This window comes from Microcaecilia unicolor, chromosome 9 (assembly GCF_901765095.1).
Source record: "Microcaecilia unicolor chromosome 9, aMicUni1.1, whole genome shotgun sequence".
Lineage (NCBI taxonomy): Eukaryota > Metazoa > Chordata > Amphibia > Gymnophiona > Siphonopidae > Microcaecilia > Microcaecilia unicolor.
In genome coordinates, this window is record NC_044039.1 from 148,289,977 (window position 1) to 148,307,038 (window position 17,062).

General features: G+C 44.8%; 1 protein-coding gene across 1 annotated transcript in view; it reads right to left on the reverse strand.

The window, feature by feature from the left end:
- Positions 1 to 17,062, reverse strand: part of KNL1 (kinetochore scaffold 1) — a 305,881-nt gene that overhangs the window by 160,082 nt on the left and 128,737 nt on the right. Inside the window, exon 9 of the mRNA XM_030213700.1 lies at positions 6,821 to 6,919. Coding sequence (XP_030069560.1) covers positions 6,821 to 6,919 — 99 coding nt within the window. The remainder of the gene's footprint in view (positions 1 to 6,820; positions 6,920 to 17,062) is intronic.

Below are 17,062 nucleotides of genomic sequence, written 5' to 3' on the forward strand. Positions count from 1 at the left end.
TATATTGAACAGAATCGGCCCCAGCACTGATCCTTGAGGCACTCCACTACTCACCTTTCGCTCCGAGCGAATTCCATTCACCACCACCCTCTGGCGTCTGTCTGTCAACCAGTTCCTAATCCAGTTCACCACTTCGGGTCCTATCTTCAGCCCATCCACTACTACTACTACTACTACTTAACATTTCTAGAGCGCTACTAGGGTTACGCAGCGCTGTACAATTTAACAAAGAGAGACAGTCCCTGCTCAAAGAGCTTACAATCTAATAGACAAGTGAACGGTCGGTCCAATAGGGGCAGTCAAATTGGGGCAGTCTGGATTCACTGAACGGTAAGGGTTAGGTGCCGAACGCAGCATTGAAGAGGTGGGCTTTAAGCAAAGACTTGAAGACGGGCAGGGAGGGGGCTTGGCGTAAGGGTTCAGGAAGGTTGTTCCAAGCATAGGGTGAGGCGAGGCAGAATGAGCGGAGCCTGGAGTTGGCGGTGGTGGAGAAGGGTACTGAGAGGAGGGATTTATCCTGTGAACGGAGGTTACGGGCGGGAACGTAAGGGGAGATGAGGGTAGAGAGGTAATGAGGGGCAGCAGACTGAGTGCATTTGTAGGTAAGAAGGAGAAGCTTGAACTGTATGCGGTATCTGATCGGAAGCCAGTGAAGTGACCTGAGCCTCCTGTGGGGAACCGTGTCAAAAGCTTTGCTGAAATCTAAGTAGATTACGTCCATAGCTCGTCCCTGATTCAATTCTCCTGTCACCCAATCAAAGAATTCAATGAGGTTCGTTTGGCACGATTTCCCTTTGGTAAAACCATGTTGTCTCGGATCTTGCAACTTATTGGCTTCCAGGAAATTCACTATCCTTTCCTTCAGCATCGCTTCCATTACTTTTCCAATAACCGAAGTGAGGCTTACCGGCCTGTAGTTTCCAGCTTCTTCCCTAGCACCACTTTTGTGAAGAGGGACCACATTCGCCATTCTCCAATCCCTTGGAACCTCTCCCGTCTCCAAGGATTTATTAAACAAATCTTTAAGAGGACCCGCCAGAACCTCTCTGAGCTCCCTCAATATCCTACGGTGGATCCCATCCGGTCCCATGGCTTTGTCATGATAGTGTTAAAGCAAAAGACATTATAAGACATTTCTGGATATATTAAAGATTATACAGTTACACGTGTTGATCTTTGTGATATATCTTGTCGAAGAGATAGGTTTTCAATAGTTTATGGAAATTGGTCAATTCATAGACCGTTTTCAGGTTACGTGGCAACGCGTTCCATAGCTGCGTGCTCATATAGGGAAAAGGTAGATGCGTGCATTAATTTGTATTTCAGACCTTTACACTTGGGAGGATGAAGATTAAGGAATGTGCGAGAAGATATTTTTGCGTTCCTGGGTGGTAGTTCTATTAGGTCTGACATGTAGGCTGGGGCGTCACCATGGATGATTTTATGGACTAGGGTACAAAGTTTGAACGTGACGCGTTCTTTAAGTGGGAGCCAGTGTAGTTTTTCTCGTAGGGGTTTTGCACTTTCGTATTTTGATTTGCCGAATATTAGTCTGGCTGCCGTGTTCTGGGCTGTCTGGAGTTTGTTTAAGTATTTGCTCTTTGCAGCCAGCATAGAGTGAGTTACAATAATCCAGATGACTGAGTACCAATGATTGTACCAGATTGCAGAATACAGTCCTAGGAAAAAATGGTCTAACTCTTTTTAGTTTCCACATTGAATGAAACATCTTTTTAGTTATGTTTTTCACATGATTCTCAAGTGTTAGGTGTCGATCAATGGTGACTCCAAGAATTTTTAGGGTGTCCGAAACTGGTAGATTTAGTTTAGGTGTGCTGATGGTGGTAAATTTATTCTTATTGTATTGCGAGGTGAGTACTAGGCATTGGGTTTTTTTCTGCATTAAGTTTCAGCTGAAATGCATCTGCCCAGGAATTCATGATATGTAGGCTTTGCTTGATTTGTTTGAGATTTCCCTTAGATCTTGCTTGAATGGGATGAAGATCGTTACATCATCAGCATATATATATGGGTTTAGGTTCTGATTCGATAGTAGTTTGGCTAAGGGTGTCATCATTAGGTTGAATATGGTCGGTGAGAGGGGGGATCCCTGTGGAACTCCGCATTCAGGTGTCCATGTAGCTGATGTAGTCGAATTTGATGTCACTTGATATGAGCGTGTAGTTAGGAACTCCTTAAACCAATTGAGAACGTTGCCTCCGATTCCGAAGTATTCGAGGATGTGTAATAAAATTCCATGGTCAACCATGTCAAATGCGCTTGACATGTCGAATTGTAACAGTAGTATGTTGTTGCCGTTTGCTATCATTTGTTTGAGTTTGGTCATGAGTGTAACTAGTACGGTTTCAGTACTGTGATTAGAGCGAAATCCTGACTGGGAATCGTGTAATATTGAGAACTTGTTTAGATAAACTGTGAGTTGTTTGGTCACCATACCTTCTGTTATTTTGGTAATTAAGGGAATGGATGCTACTGGTCTATAGTTCGTTAGTTCATTAGCATTTTTCTTTGCATCCTTGGGTATAGGGGTGAGTAAAATGTTACCTTTCTCCCTTGGGAAGAGTCCATTTTGTAGCATAAAGTTCACGTGGTTTGTTAGATCCGTTATAAATTGTTGAGGGGCTGACTTCATGAGGTTGTTTGGGCATATATCTAATTTGCAGTGAGATTTGGCAAATCTTTTAAGCATTTGTGAGATAAGATCTTCCGGTAGTATTGTGAATTCAGTCCAGATCCTGTCTGCTGGGTAAACTCCAGGGTCTAGGCAGTCTAGGAGTGTGGTGTATTCGATGGGGCTGACAGGTATTTTGAGTCGCAGTTGTATGATTTTCTCCTTGAAGTACTTCGCCAAGTCGTCAGCTCCTGGTGTGTCTTTGCTGTTGTTGGTGACTGGAGTGGTGTCTAATAATTTATTCACAAGTTGGAAGAGTTTGTGTGTGTCTTTGTAATTTGGTCCAATTTCAGTTTTGTAGTATTGTCTTTTGGTTTGTCTTATGGTATATTTATATTTTCGGAGTTGCTTCCAAGCGTTAAGTATAAAGGAACCACCTGTATTTTTCAACTTACAGTTCCTATTTGTTTTCAAGATTGTTTATATATGTAATTTATGTTATATATGCCATCTTAGTGTTATTTATTATCAATACATTACTAGTCACACTACATACAGCTCATATTTGGCCCTATGTTCAATATCACTTCTTACACATTTTTATTTTTCATTTCAATACATTTTTTGTTTAGCTTCTACGGGGTTCCTTTCCATTGGACGCACTGCTTGCTTACTCCCGTTGCGTTTGTTTCCTCATGACGCCAGTCCACGTGTCGGTTCCTTTTTATTTCCCGTGCTTCTTTTTTTGCGACTTTTCACTCATATGGTTTGGCTGCGTCCCTGCTCGTGGACTCAGGTAGGAATTCACTCTGTTTTCGGTCCATTTTCAGTTACCTTTTAGGTCTGTTTGTTTTTCACGGAGGGTTTTCTCCCTGGTTTATGGCAATTGTGTTGGTTTTTCAGTTGTCGGTTTACTCCATCTCTGTGTCAGAGCTTAGCATCATATATTTTATTTGTTCCCCACAACAGTGCTCAATACCGGCTTTTGTTCTCTGGGTCAGTGTTCCACTATGTTTCACTATCCATTGCGGCTTCCGCTCTCCGTGTCAGTACTCAGTACTACTGTATGTACCTGCTATTGGATCTCTCCTTTCCTGGTTTTTGCGTTGTATTATTTTTATTTTTAGCATTCTTATTTTTGCTTTCATTTTTAGCGTCCTCAAACTCCTGCTTTGCTAGCACTCAAAGTCGCTTTGACGTTTAAGCAGAGGACACATCTATCGGTATGTTACCTTGTTGTTTTGGATTTTACTTTTCGAGACATGCAGACGCCATTCCCTTTTCAGTTTTACAGTTTGTGTTATTTTCACAATATCATTTTACCCTCACAACATCACGGCACAAATTCTATATGTCCACACATATGCACTTAAAATATAATTGGCCATTAATATTTAATCATGTCATGATTATATCATTATGCAAATAGGGAGAACTTCCTTTCCTTAACTTACCTGATTTGACAAAATCATCATGATACTATTGTGTTTAGTTAGCCTATATTATATATATATATATATATATATATATATATATATATATATATATATATATATATATATATATATATATGCATTTTATGCATTGATATAAGATCTAAATTGTGACAGTTTATCCTGCATACAATATTTTTAAAAATTGTGTGTCATTAATATCACCATTATATTTTATATTTTAAATATATTTATCTGCCGTCATTTACTATGTTACTATGTATGTATATTATATTTTGATCTTTATATATGGCTTTTTTGATTCTAATTGTGTTTTATTTCCATATTCTATTTTCCGTATAATTTTTGTAGCTTTTATTGCTGTATATTTATTTTCATTTGTATATTGATTTTATACTTTATGTTTTTAGACCCCGAAGGCTTTCCGCCGAAACACGGACCGTGTAGGGTCCCAATAAACTTTGTTTGGAGCTCTTACTTCTGTGTGTCACGTCTGTGGCCGTGACCACCCTCAGACTTACCTTATTCCTGGGGGTCAGCTTCCTAGCTGGCTCCTGTTTCTTCTGTCTGTCCTTTCTGAGCTAGCTCTGGCTCTCTGTGCTGGCTGCATCCAGCAGCATGACACTAATTGCCTCACTATACTGCACCTGTGGGTGTTGCCTGGGTTAGCTCTCTCTGTGTGCTGGCTGCTTCCAGCATGACACTAATTGCTTCACTACACTACACCTGGGTGTGGGAAGCCTCTCTGTGTTTCACTGTGCTTTCTGCCTGCTCTGTGGTTTGTGCCTGAACAGCCTCCGTAGTTGCTTAGAGATTGCTGCAGCTGTGCCTTTGGTGTTGAAGGGCTTTATTAAGCACTTAGAGACTGCAGCCTTTGCCTTTGCATTGCCAATGCCTCCGCAGTGCCTTAGGTCCCGAGGTTAGTGTGCTGTTTGCACAGTTAGCTTTCCTTGACTTTTCTTGTGGGCTTCTAGCCCTTCTGCTTTGCGAGTTACTATCACCTGTGGGCCTTGCCTTCTGGCTCAGGGTATTATTGCTCTGTGGGCTTTCAGTCCTTCTGTGTTTATTGCTCTGTGGGCTTCCAGCCCTTCTGTGTCTATTGCCCTGTGGGCTTCCAGCTCTTCTGTGTCTATTGCCCTGTGGGCTTCCAGCCCTTCTGTGTCTATTGCCCTGTGGGCTTCCAGCTCTTCTGTGTCTATTGCCCTGTGGGCTTCCAGCCCTTCTGTGTCTATTGCCCTGTGGGCTTCCAGCTCTTCTGTGTCTATTGCCCTGTGGGCTTCCAGCCCTTCTGTGTCTATTGCCCTGTGGGCTTCCAGCTCTTCTGTGTCTATTGCCCTGTGGGCTTCCAGCTCTTCTGTGTCTATTGCTCTGTGGGCTTCCAGCCCTTCTGTGCCCATTGCTCTGAGGGCCTCCAGTCTATCTGCGTATATCCCTTTTACCTGTGGGCTTCCAGGCCTTCTGGGGGTATTACTGCGGCCTGGGGGTTTCCAGCCTTTCTGGGTGTATCTCTCTGACCTGCAGGCTTTCAGCCTTTCTCTGTTTATTATTCTCTGTGGGCTTCTAGCCTTTCTGTTATCCCTGTGCAGTGGTGCAGCAGCACACTGTCTGAGTCTAGGTCCGTGCCCTGTCGCCCTCGTGTATCCCAGACCCAGGGTGGGTCCTCTGGAGCTTCAGTTCCTGCCTTATCCTGCAAGTCCTGCCGGCCACCTGCACTTCGGAGCTCAACTCTGGAGGAATGGTGGCTAAGTGCAGGTGAAGCTGTTCCTGTTTCGTCTGTTCTAGTTGCCTGCCTTGTACTACTCCAGTCCAGAGTTCCAGTACTGCTCTTCTGTGTTTCCAGTCCCGAGGTGGTCTTGCCTGCCGCTGCCGCTCCTCAGCAGTGGCCCAAGGGCTCACGAACTCCAGTCCTGTCTTGAGGACCTGACAGAATGCCAAGGCCCTTGAGAACGCAACACTGTGTTTGGGCTGGTCACTTGGACTAGGCTTTCTTCCACCCTGTGTTTGTTTTGCTTGCGTTATTGTGGAAGGAGTGGACCCCCCTATTTTTTCTCCTTTGTTTCCATTGGACAGATGAGTTATACATTTACTGCCCACCAGTAAACGTATAACGTCTTTTGAATACAGGCCTCTGTATTTTTAGAGTTGCATTCTGATTAAAAAACAAAAATCCCCAGGATAACAGGTTCCGATAACGCTACACCTACATTCCGTGGCTGGCGGTGCAGTTGCTTTTGTTACGAAGGCATGTGTTCACCAGACTACCTGATGAAATCTTTGATATGAAACCCTCAGTGTCGGGCGCTTATCAAGGGGAGCTTTTCTACAGCCTCCAAGTTATTTTCTTGTTGTGGAGTTTCAGCTTGCAACAGTATATTGAACAGATAAGTGAACTTTATTTTTTTTTTTTTAGATATCTCAGGCAAATTTTGGTATTCATATGAGATTGATACGTAAGAACATTGCTACGAATACATAGTATAAGGGTATGAACTTTGAATTATATTAATTGCACATATATTGCACTTTCCACATGGGAGTCTAGCCCAATGTAAGAAGAGCAAAAATTCACCCTCTTAACAGTCAGTAATATTGACTGTAGCATGGGTGTGTTATATATCTGAGGGCTTTACTCCATTTTATGAGCTTGTATCTTTCATTCCTGATTCTTTTTGGATAGTAAGTTTGTTACCAGTGAATTAAAGGGATTTTTGTATTTAGTTTATGATACACTTACATTAACAGGAAGTTCACTGTGCCTGGGTCTCTGAATCTGAACACAGACATCCAGTAGCAAAAAAAATTCTCTCACTGTGATAACACCATCTTGGAGTTTCTACAAAAAGAAAAAGAACACAGAAAAAATTAAAACAGAAAGGAATAAATATCAAACAATATAAAATGCAGAACAAAATTGTTGATAATTACTATTAGCAATTACTAAAACTGTAGCTAGTCTGGATTTTGATCTTTTGAATAATTCTTACTCCTATTCCAAAGAACCCCTTGTCTAGTAGGAGTGAGGTTGCACCATGGAATTGTACAGAGGCATTAAAATATTCTTGGTCTTATTTTGCATCCCTTTCCTAATAATTCCTAGCATCCTGTTTGCTTTTTTGGCTGCCGCTGCCACACACTGAGCAGAAGATTTTAGTGTATTATTTACAATGACACCTAGAACATTTTCTTGGGAGCTGACTCCTAAGGTGGATTCTGGCATCAGGCAACTATCTACTATAATAAAACGCACCCTCAACATTCTGAGGACACTGACGTCACTGCAGGCACTCAGACACCGGTTCATTAAGTTCATGGTGGTGAAGCCAGAACACTCACCATGTCTCCATGCCCCGCCCTCGCGTCACACGTGATGATGTTGAGGGCGGAACATGTACACAACCACGCAAATGAACGAATCTCAGCCGCCGAGGACATGCCCATCACCACGCCCCTTTAACGCTAGCACCCCACCCCCGGTCGCCCCCTCTTCCCCCCCATCACCTCCCCTCCCCTTACGCTACTATCCCTGGTGGACTAGAGGTACCTGTTCGCTCGGGGCAGGAAAGAAAGAGCCCCCGCTTTCCTGCCCGGAGCGCTGCTGCTAGCTGCCCTGCTGCATCCTCTATGAGTCGGGCTCTCTGCGTTTCAAAATGGCCGCCGAGAGTTGAAGCAGCGTCGCGAGACTTCGAATCTCGGCGGCCATTTTGAAACGCCAAGAGCCGGACTCGCACAGGATGCAGCAGGGCAGCTACCAGCAGCGCTACGGGCAGGAAAGAGGGGGCTCTTTCTTTCCTGCCCCGAGCAAACAGGTGCCTCTACACCACCAGGGATACTAGCGTAAGGGGAGGGGAAGGGAGTCCCGTGCCCGCTAGCGCCCGTTTCATGACAGGCAGAAACGGGCCTTTTTTTACTAGTGATTTATATTATTCTTCCCAATGTGCATTACTTTGTATTTGTCCACATTAAATTTCATCTGCCATCTGGATGCCTTGTCTTCCTATAATTTTTCACAGTCCAGATACGTTTTTGACAACTGTGTCATCTGCAAAATTAATCACCTCACTTGTCATTTTGATTTCCAGATCATTTATAGATATGTTAAATAGCACCGGTTCCAGTATAGATCCCAGTGACACGCCACTATTCACCCTCCTCCATTGAGAAAAAATGGACATTTAACCCTCTGTTTTCTGACCAATAACAAATTCCTAATCCACAAAAGGACATTGCCTCCTATCCCATGACTTTTTAATTCTCAGAAGTCTTTCATGAGGAACGTTGTCAAAAACTTTCTGAAAATCTAGATACACTATATTAACTGGCTCACCTTTATCCATGTTTATTCACACTTTCAAAGAAATGAAGCAAACTGGTGAGGCATGACTTCCCTTTGCTGAATCCATGCTGACTCTGTCCCATTAAATCATGTTTGTCAGTAATTTTATTCTTTATAATAGTTTCCACTATTTTGCCTGGCACTGAAGTCAGCCTTACTGGTCTGAATGTGTCTGAACTAAAGCAGTTCTGCAAAGAAGAGTGGGCTTAGATTCCTCAGTGAAGACTGATATCAAAATACAGAAGTGTTTGGTTGCAATTATGGCTGCTAAAGGTGGTGCAGCCAATTAAGTTCACATGGGTGATATGGGCGTTGGATAACTTGGGTTCCTTAAATAAAGTAATAATTTAAAACTGTGTTGTGTTTACTCAGGTTCCCTTTGACTAATGTTACATTTTGTTCAAGGATCAGAAACCATTCAGTATGACATATGTAATAGCGGAAATCAGGAGGGACAAATACTTTTCACATTACATGTTCAAAAATATATATCCAAGATCTCATAAAAGTCCAAAATTCTTATTATCCAAAAAATGGTACAAGAAATCAAGAGAAAATGGGATTTACTTTGTTGTACCATTAAAAAGGAAGAAAAGCTAAAAGGGTATGGGGGAGGGAAATGTATTATTTCAAGTTTGCCTAGGCCAATGGAAGTAAAACCCGGCTGGCTCAATCCGTCCTCCTTTTTCTGGAGCCATATGGTAACCCTACTTAAATCTGGCTCAGTAGGCATCTTACATTCTGTGAGTTTGATACTGGGATTGGGGGGGGGGGGACCTCACTGAGGCAAAGGTGAATGGGAAAAGTTACTTTTGGCATTTTTGGCCATACTTCTGACAGTAAAAATGTTGTAAGTTTGTCATTAGTCTAACACTAGAACTTTAGGATCTTTTAAGCTTGATCTGATCAGTTATAAATACCATTAATTTTGTTTTGCCAAGGGAACTCTGGAAATCAAAAAATTTAGATACTTATAAAAAATCAGTGCAATTTTCAATCACAGTGAATCCATATAAAGATATTTAGATAACTTATCTGTAAATTTGTGCAAATTTTGAAATACATATCCACATGAAAATATAAAACTATATGGATATCTTTGTCTGTTACTGTACTCTCATGGACTTTATATCAAACACATGCCTCGCAAATCCTAACGTAATAATAATAGGAGATATAAACCTTCACCAAGAGGACACAACCTCAAATGACACACTAGAATGCAAAGAGTTCTTACAAATGTGGGACTGCCACTGGCCACAAGTCAACCCCACAAACATAAAAGGCCATGCACTGGATCTATTAACATACAAACTATCCAGTGACAGAAACTTTTCAGTAATGGAACAGCAATGGAAAAGAGTACCTTGGTCCCACCACTTTAAATTAACTATGACCTTATGCTGGAAGAAGAAAGATCTTCCCCAAACGCATCAACGGGCCTTATATAAAACAAGAAGTAAAATAGACCCCAAAACATTTTGGCAAGAAATATACGATAACAACTGGGCACCAAAAACCAATTCAACTGACTGTTTGGGACAAACGATGCAACAAAATCCTCAACAAAATAGCACCCATATGGACAAAATCAGCACACAAACGCAATAAAATATTCTGGTTTAATGAAGAACTAAAAATTCTAAAAATGCAAACTAGAAAATTAAAACGAATCTGGAAAAAAACCCCAAAAAACGAACCATCATTAAAGGCCTGGAAAAAAAAGTTAAACAAAATACAAATATAAAATAAGACAATCCAAAAGAAACTTCTACAGAGAATAGGCACAGATTACAAAGACACAAAGAAATGATACAAACTAATAAACAACTTAACACCAAAACGGTAACTACACCGAATGCAAACCTCCCACATGCAGACAAACTTGCCAAATACTTTGAAGAAAAAATTACCAATCTATGCAAGAATCTGCATCAGGGAAATATTAATCCAGAAACCTTCATAAACTAGATCCGAACCCAAGGGAATACCTGGCAGACCGTATTTGGAATAAGTTCACTTATCTAAGCACCGAAATAATAGCTCACGCACTCAGAAAATTCTCCTCTGCCCACTGCCAACTAGACACCTGCCCTAACTATATAATGACCCCCCCCCCCCTAATCAGTACATCACAGAACTCACAGACCACCTTAACTATCTATTCAAAAAAGGCCTATTCCCACAGGACAGAAGAAATATCCTACTAACTCCCATCCCAAAAGACACACAAAAAAAAAAAAAAAAAAGCAGAAGACACCTCAAATTACAGACCGACAGCATCCATACCCCTAACAACTAAATTGACAGAAGGCATAGTTGCCAAACAACTAACAGAATAGCTCACTGATTTCAACATACTGCACAAATCTCAATCTGGCTTCAGACCTCACTACAGTACAGAAATACTAACCACACTCCTGACCAAATTCAAGCAGAAAATAGCAAGGGGTAAAAACATCCTCCTACTCCAATTTGACCTATCAAGCACATTCGATATGGTCGGCCACCACATACTACTGAGAATCCTCAACAAGATAGAAATTACAGGAAAAGTACTCTCCTGGATCAAGGGATTTCTGACATCCAGAACATACCAAGTCAAATCAAACTCAGATATAGCTCCACCTTGGAAAGCAGAATGTGGAGTACCACAAGGATCACCACTCTCACCTATATTATTCAACCTAATGTTGACACCACTGGCTAAATCTCTATCCAAACAAGACCTCAATCCATTTCTCTACGCAGATGACATCACCATCTAATTCCCTTCAAACAGAACCCCACAGAAATCACCAAGGAAATAATAAACAGAATGACCATCATGGAATCCTAGGCATCGGCATTCAAGTTAAAACTCAATAGAGATAAAACCCAATGCCTTATTCTCTTGTCCCAATACAATAATGTTCCCCCCTCGGCAATTAACGCACATGGTTCATTCCTCCCAATTTCAGACCACTTGAAAATCTTAGGCATAACAATTGACCACAACCTAACGCTAGAAAGCCAAGCTAAGAACACAACCAAGAAAACGTTCCAAACTATGTGGAAGCTCAAACGTATAAAACCTTACTTTCCCAGGGATTCATTCCGCAACATGATCCAAACCATGGTGCTAACCCATGTAGACTACTGCAATAGTATTTAAGTAGGCTGCAAAGATCAAATCATAAGAAAACTACAGACAGCACAAAACACGGCTACCAGACTCATCTTCGGAAAAACATGCTTCGAAAGCGTGAAACCCCTCCTAACCTTACATTGGCTTCCTATTAACGCTTGTATAACTTTCAAAATATGCACAATAGTCCAAAGAATCATCTACGGACTTGCACCAGATTACATGACAGAACTTATCCATCTACCAATAAGAAACGTGACTAGAATAGAAAGAACCTACCTAACCCTTCACTACCCCAATTGCAAAGGTATATTTCAATCCTTTTTATTGGCAAACAGAATCACAGTAACATTGCAAGTTATGGCATTTACATTTTGTCTATCATCCTACCTGCCTGAACCCCTTCCCCTTCCTCCCTCCTTCCCCTACCCCAAGTACCTTTAATTGAACACCATATCAACAGTTCACAGATATGATTAGTCATTGTGTTAAGGTCTATTTGTTCAACAGTCGACTCCTTGCCTCCGTGGTCAATGTATTCCAGAATGGGCTCCAACACCGTTGTAATTTCTCCCCACTGGTTGTAGCAAAGTCTCGTATCCCCACCCGCTCCATTCTGGAGAGCATAATCATCCGTATTCACCATTGTTGTGTCGTGGGGTAACTATTCGATGTCCATTCCACCAGTATAACTTATTTCACCACTACAGCGCTGCGTACGTCTAGTAGCGCTATAGAAATAATAAGTAGTAGTAGTAGTATTGTTGCTTTCCGTACAAAATTTAGTAAGCCACTGGGAGATGGTGAACTTAAGGAGGGGCACTCAAACAGGAGTGCTGAGTCATAATTCCATCTTGCTTTCCACATTCCAGACACTTGTGACAGTATATCCTTCCAGTATTTTACAATCCCTTTACAGGTCCAGAACATGTGTCCCAAGGTGGCTCCCTCTGCTCCACATTTTGGGCATGCTCCCCACAGCGACAATCCCAAGTGAAACGCTCACCGAGGGGCAATGTATGCCTGAAGAACAAATTTGTATTGCATCTCCCAGTGCGCTGAAAACGCAGAACACCTGTGAATAGCCAACACATGTGTTTTCAGCTGTTCCGCTGTCAACTTCAGCGGGATGTCTTCTTTCCATGCGCGCAATAGCCGCAAATAATTTAATTTTGGTACCGTGTCTCTAATATGTCGGTGATGGAAGGAAAGGGACACTTTCTGTTGCGTCTCCAGGGAATAAGTTGTAGAAAGTTCGATCTGGACATCCTCTGTCAGGTCGCTCCATGGTAAAGTGGTAATATAATGTCTCAGCTCTGCATAAAGCGAATGCTACATACCTGTAGAAGGTATTCTCCGAGGACAGCAGGCTGATTGTTCTCACTGATGGGTGATGTCCACGGCAGCCCCTCCAATCGGAATCTTCACTAGCAAAATCCTTTGCTAGCCCTCGCGCGCCGATGCGCACCGCGCATGCGCGGCCGTCTTCCCGCCCGAAACTGGCTCGTGCCGGCCAGTCTCATATGTAGCAAGACAAAGAGAAGGGAAGACACAACTCCAAAGGGGAGGCGGGCGGGTTTGTGAGAACAATCAGCCTGCTGTCCTCGGAGAATACCTTCTACAGGTATGTAGCATTTGCTTTCTCCGAGGACAAGCAGGCTGCTTGTTCTCACTGATGGGGTATCCCTAGCCCCCAGGCTCACTCAAAACAACAACCATGGTCAATTGGGCCTCGCAACGGCGAGGACATAACTGAGATTGACCTAACAATTTATCCAACTAACTGAGAGTGCAGCCTGGAACAGAATAAACATGGGCCTAGGGGGGTGGAGTTGGATTCTAAACCCCGAACAGATTCTGAAGCACTGACTGCCCGAACCGACTGTCGCGTCGGGTATCCTGCTGCAGGCAGTAATGAGATGTGAATGTGTGGACAGATGACCACGTCGCAGCTTTGCAAATCTCTTCAATAGTGGCTGACTTCAAGTGGACTACCGACGCTGCCATGGCTCTAACATTATGAGCCGTGACATGACCCTCAAGAGCCAGCCAAGCCTGGGCGTAAGTGAAGGAAATGCAATCTGCTAGCCAATTGGATATGGTGCGTTTCTCCACAGCCACTCCCTCCTGTTGGGATCAAAAGAAACAAACAATTGGGCGGACTGTCTGTTGGGCTGTGTCCGCTCCAGATAGAAGGCCAATGCTCTCTTGCAGTCCAATGTGTGCAGCTGACGTTCAGCAGGGCAGGAATGAGGACGGGGAAAGAATGTTGGCAAGACAATTGACTGGTTCAGATGGAACTCCGACACAACCTTTGGCAAGAACTTAGGGTGAGTACGGAGGACTACTCTGTTATGATGAAATTTGGTATAAGGGGCCTGGGCTACCAGGGCCTGAAGCTCACTGACTCTACGAGCTGAAGTAACTGCCACCAAGAAAATGACCTTCCAGGTCAAGTACTTCAGATGGCAGGAATTCAGTGGCTCAAAAGGAGGTTTCATCAGCTGGGTGAGAACGACATTGAGATCCCATGACACTGTGGGAGGTTTGACAGGGGGCTTTGACAAAAGCAAACCTCTCATGAAGCGAACAACTAAAGGCTGTACTGAGATCGGCTTACGTTCCACACGGTAATGGTATGCACTGATCGCACTAAGGTGAACCCTTACAGAGTTGGTCTTGAGACCAGACTCAGACAAGTGCAGAAGGTATTCAAGCAGGGTCTGTGTAGGACAAGAGCGAGGATCTAGGGCCTTGCTGTCACACCAGACGGCAAACCTCCTCCATAGAAAGAAGTAACTCCTCTTAGTGAAATCTTTCCTGGAAGCAAGCAAGATGCGGGAGACGCCCTCTGACAGACCCAAAGAGGCAAAGTCTACGCTCTCAACATCCAGGCCGTGAGAGCCAGGGACCGGAGGTTGGGATGCAGAAGAGCCCCTTCGTCCTGTGTGATGAGGGTCGGAAAACACTCCAATCTCCACGGTTCTTCGGAGGAAAAGTCCAGAAGAAGAGGGAACCAGATCTGACGCGGCCAAAAAGGAGCAATCAGAATCAAGGTGCCTCGGTCTTGCTTGAGTTTCAACAAAGTCTTCCCCACCAGAGGTATGGGAGGATAAGCATACAGCAGACCCTCCCCCCAGTCCAGGAGGAAGGCATCCGATGCCAGTCTGCCGTGGGCCTGAAGCCTGGAACAGAACTGAGGGACTTTGTGGTTGGCTCGAGATGCGAAGAGATCTACCAAGGGGGTGCCCCACACCTGGAAGATCTGTCGCACTACACGTGAATTGAGCGACCACTCGTGAGGTTGCATAATCCTGCTCAACCTGTCGGCCAGACTGTTGTTTACGCCTGCCAGATATGTGGCTTGGAGCACCATGCCGTGACGGCGAGCCCAGACAGAGCCACATGCTGACGGCTTCCTGACACAGGGGGCGAGATCCGGTGCCCCCCTGCTTGTTGATGTAATACATGGCAACCTGGTTGTCTGTCTGAATTTGGACAACTTGGTGGGACAGCCGATCTCTGAAAGCCTTCAGAGCGTTCCAGATCTCTCGTAACTCCAGAAGATTGATCTGCAGATCGCGTTCCTGGAGGGACCAGCTTCCTTGGGTGTGAAGCCCATCGACATGAGCTCCCCACCCCAGGAGAGACGCATCCGTGGTCAGCACTTTTTGTGGCTGAGGAATTTGGAAAGGGCGTCCCAGAGTCAAATTGGACCAAATCGTCCACCAATACAGGGATTTGAGAAAACTCGTGGACAGGTGGATCACGTCTTCTAGATCCCCAGCAGCCTGAAACCACTGGGAAGCTAGGGTCCATTGGGCAGATCTCATGTGAAGGCGGGCCATGGGAGTCACATGAACTGTGGAGGCCATGTGGCCCAGCAATCTCAACATCTGCCGAGCTGTGATCTGCTGGGACGCTCGCACCCGCGAGACGAGGGACAACAAGTTGTTGGCTCTCGTCTCTGGGAGATAGGCGCGAGCCGTCCGAGAATCCAGCAGAGCTCCTATGAATTCGAGGTTCTGCACTGGGAGAAGATGGGACTTTGGATAATTTATCACAAACCCCAGTAGCTCCAGGAGGCGAATAGTCATCTGCATGGACTGTAGAGCTCCTGCCTCGGATGTGTTCTTCACCAGCCAATCGTCGAGATATGGGAACACGTGTACCCCCAGTCTGCGAAGTGCCGCTGCTACTACAGCCAAGCACTTCGTGAACACTCTGGGCGCAGAGGCGAGCCCAAAGGGTAGCACACAGTACTGGAAGTGATGTGTGCCCAGCTGAAATCGCAGATACTGTCTGTGAGCTGGCAGTATCGGGATGTGTGTGTAGGCGTCCTTCAAGTCCAGAGAGCATAGCCAATCGTTTTCCTGAATCATGGGGAGAAGGGTGCCCAGGGAAAGCATCCTGAACTTTTCTTTGACCAGATATTTGTTCAGGGCCCTTAGGTCTAGGATGGGACGCATCCCCCCTGTTTTCTTTTCCACAAGGAAGTACCTGGAATAGAATCCCAGCCCTTCTTGCCCGGGCTCGACCGCATTGGCGCTGAGAAGGGCAGAGAGTTCCTCTGCAAGTACCTGCTTGTGCTGGAAGCTGTAAGACTGAGCTCCCGGTGGACAATTTGGAGGTTTTGAGGCCAAATTGAGGGTGTATCCTTGCCGGACTATTTGGAGAACACACTGATCGAAGGTTATGAGAGGCCACCTTTGGTGAAAAGCTTTCAACCTCCCTCCGACTGGCAGGTCGCCCGGCACTGACACTTGGATGTCGGCTAAGCTCTGCTGGAGCCAGTCAAAAGCTCGTCCCTTGCTTTTGCTGGGGAGCCGAGGGGCCTTGCTGAGGCGCACGCTGCTGACGAGAGCGAGCGCGCTGGGGCTTAGCCTGGGCCACAGGCTGTCGAGAAGGAGGATTGTACCTACGCTTACCAGAAGAGTAGGGAACAGTTCTCCTTCTCCCAAAAAATCGTCTACCTGTAGAGGTAGAAGCTGAAGGCTGCCGGCGGGAGAACTTGTCGAAAGCGGTATCCCGCTGGTGGAGCTGCTCTACCACCTGCTCGACTTTTTCTCCAAAAATGTTATCCGCACGGCAAGGCGAGTCCGCTGCTGGAGTCTATTCTCCAGGTCGGAGGCACGCAGCCATGAGAGTCTGCGCATCACCACACCTTGAGCAGCGGCCCTGGACGCAACATCAAAGGTGTCATACACCCCCCTCTGGCCAGGAATTTTCTGCACGCCTTCAGCTGCCTGACCACCTCCTGAAAAGGCTTGGCTTGCTCAGGGGGGAGCTTGTCCACCAAGCCCGCCAACTGCCGCACATTGTTCCGCATGTGTATGCTCGTGTAGAGCTGGTACGACTGAATTTTGGCCACGAGCATAGAGGAATGGTAGGCCTTCCTCCCAAAGGAGTCTAAGGTTCTAGAGTCTTTGCCCGGGGCGCCGAAGCATGCTCCCTAGAACTCTTAGCCTTCTTTAGGGCCAAATCCACAACTCCAGAGTCGTGAGGCAACTGAGTGC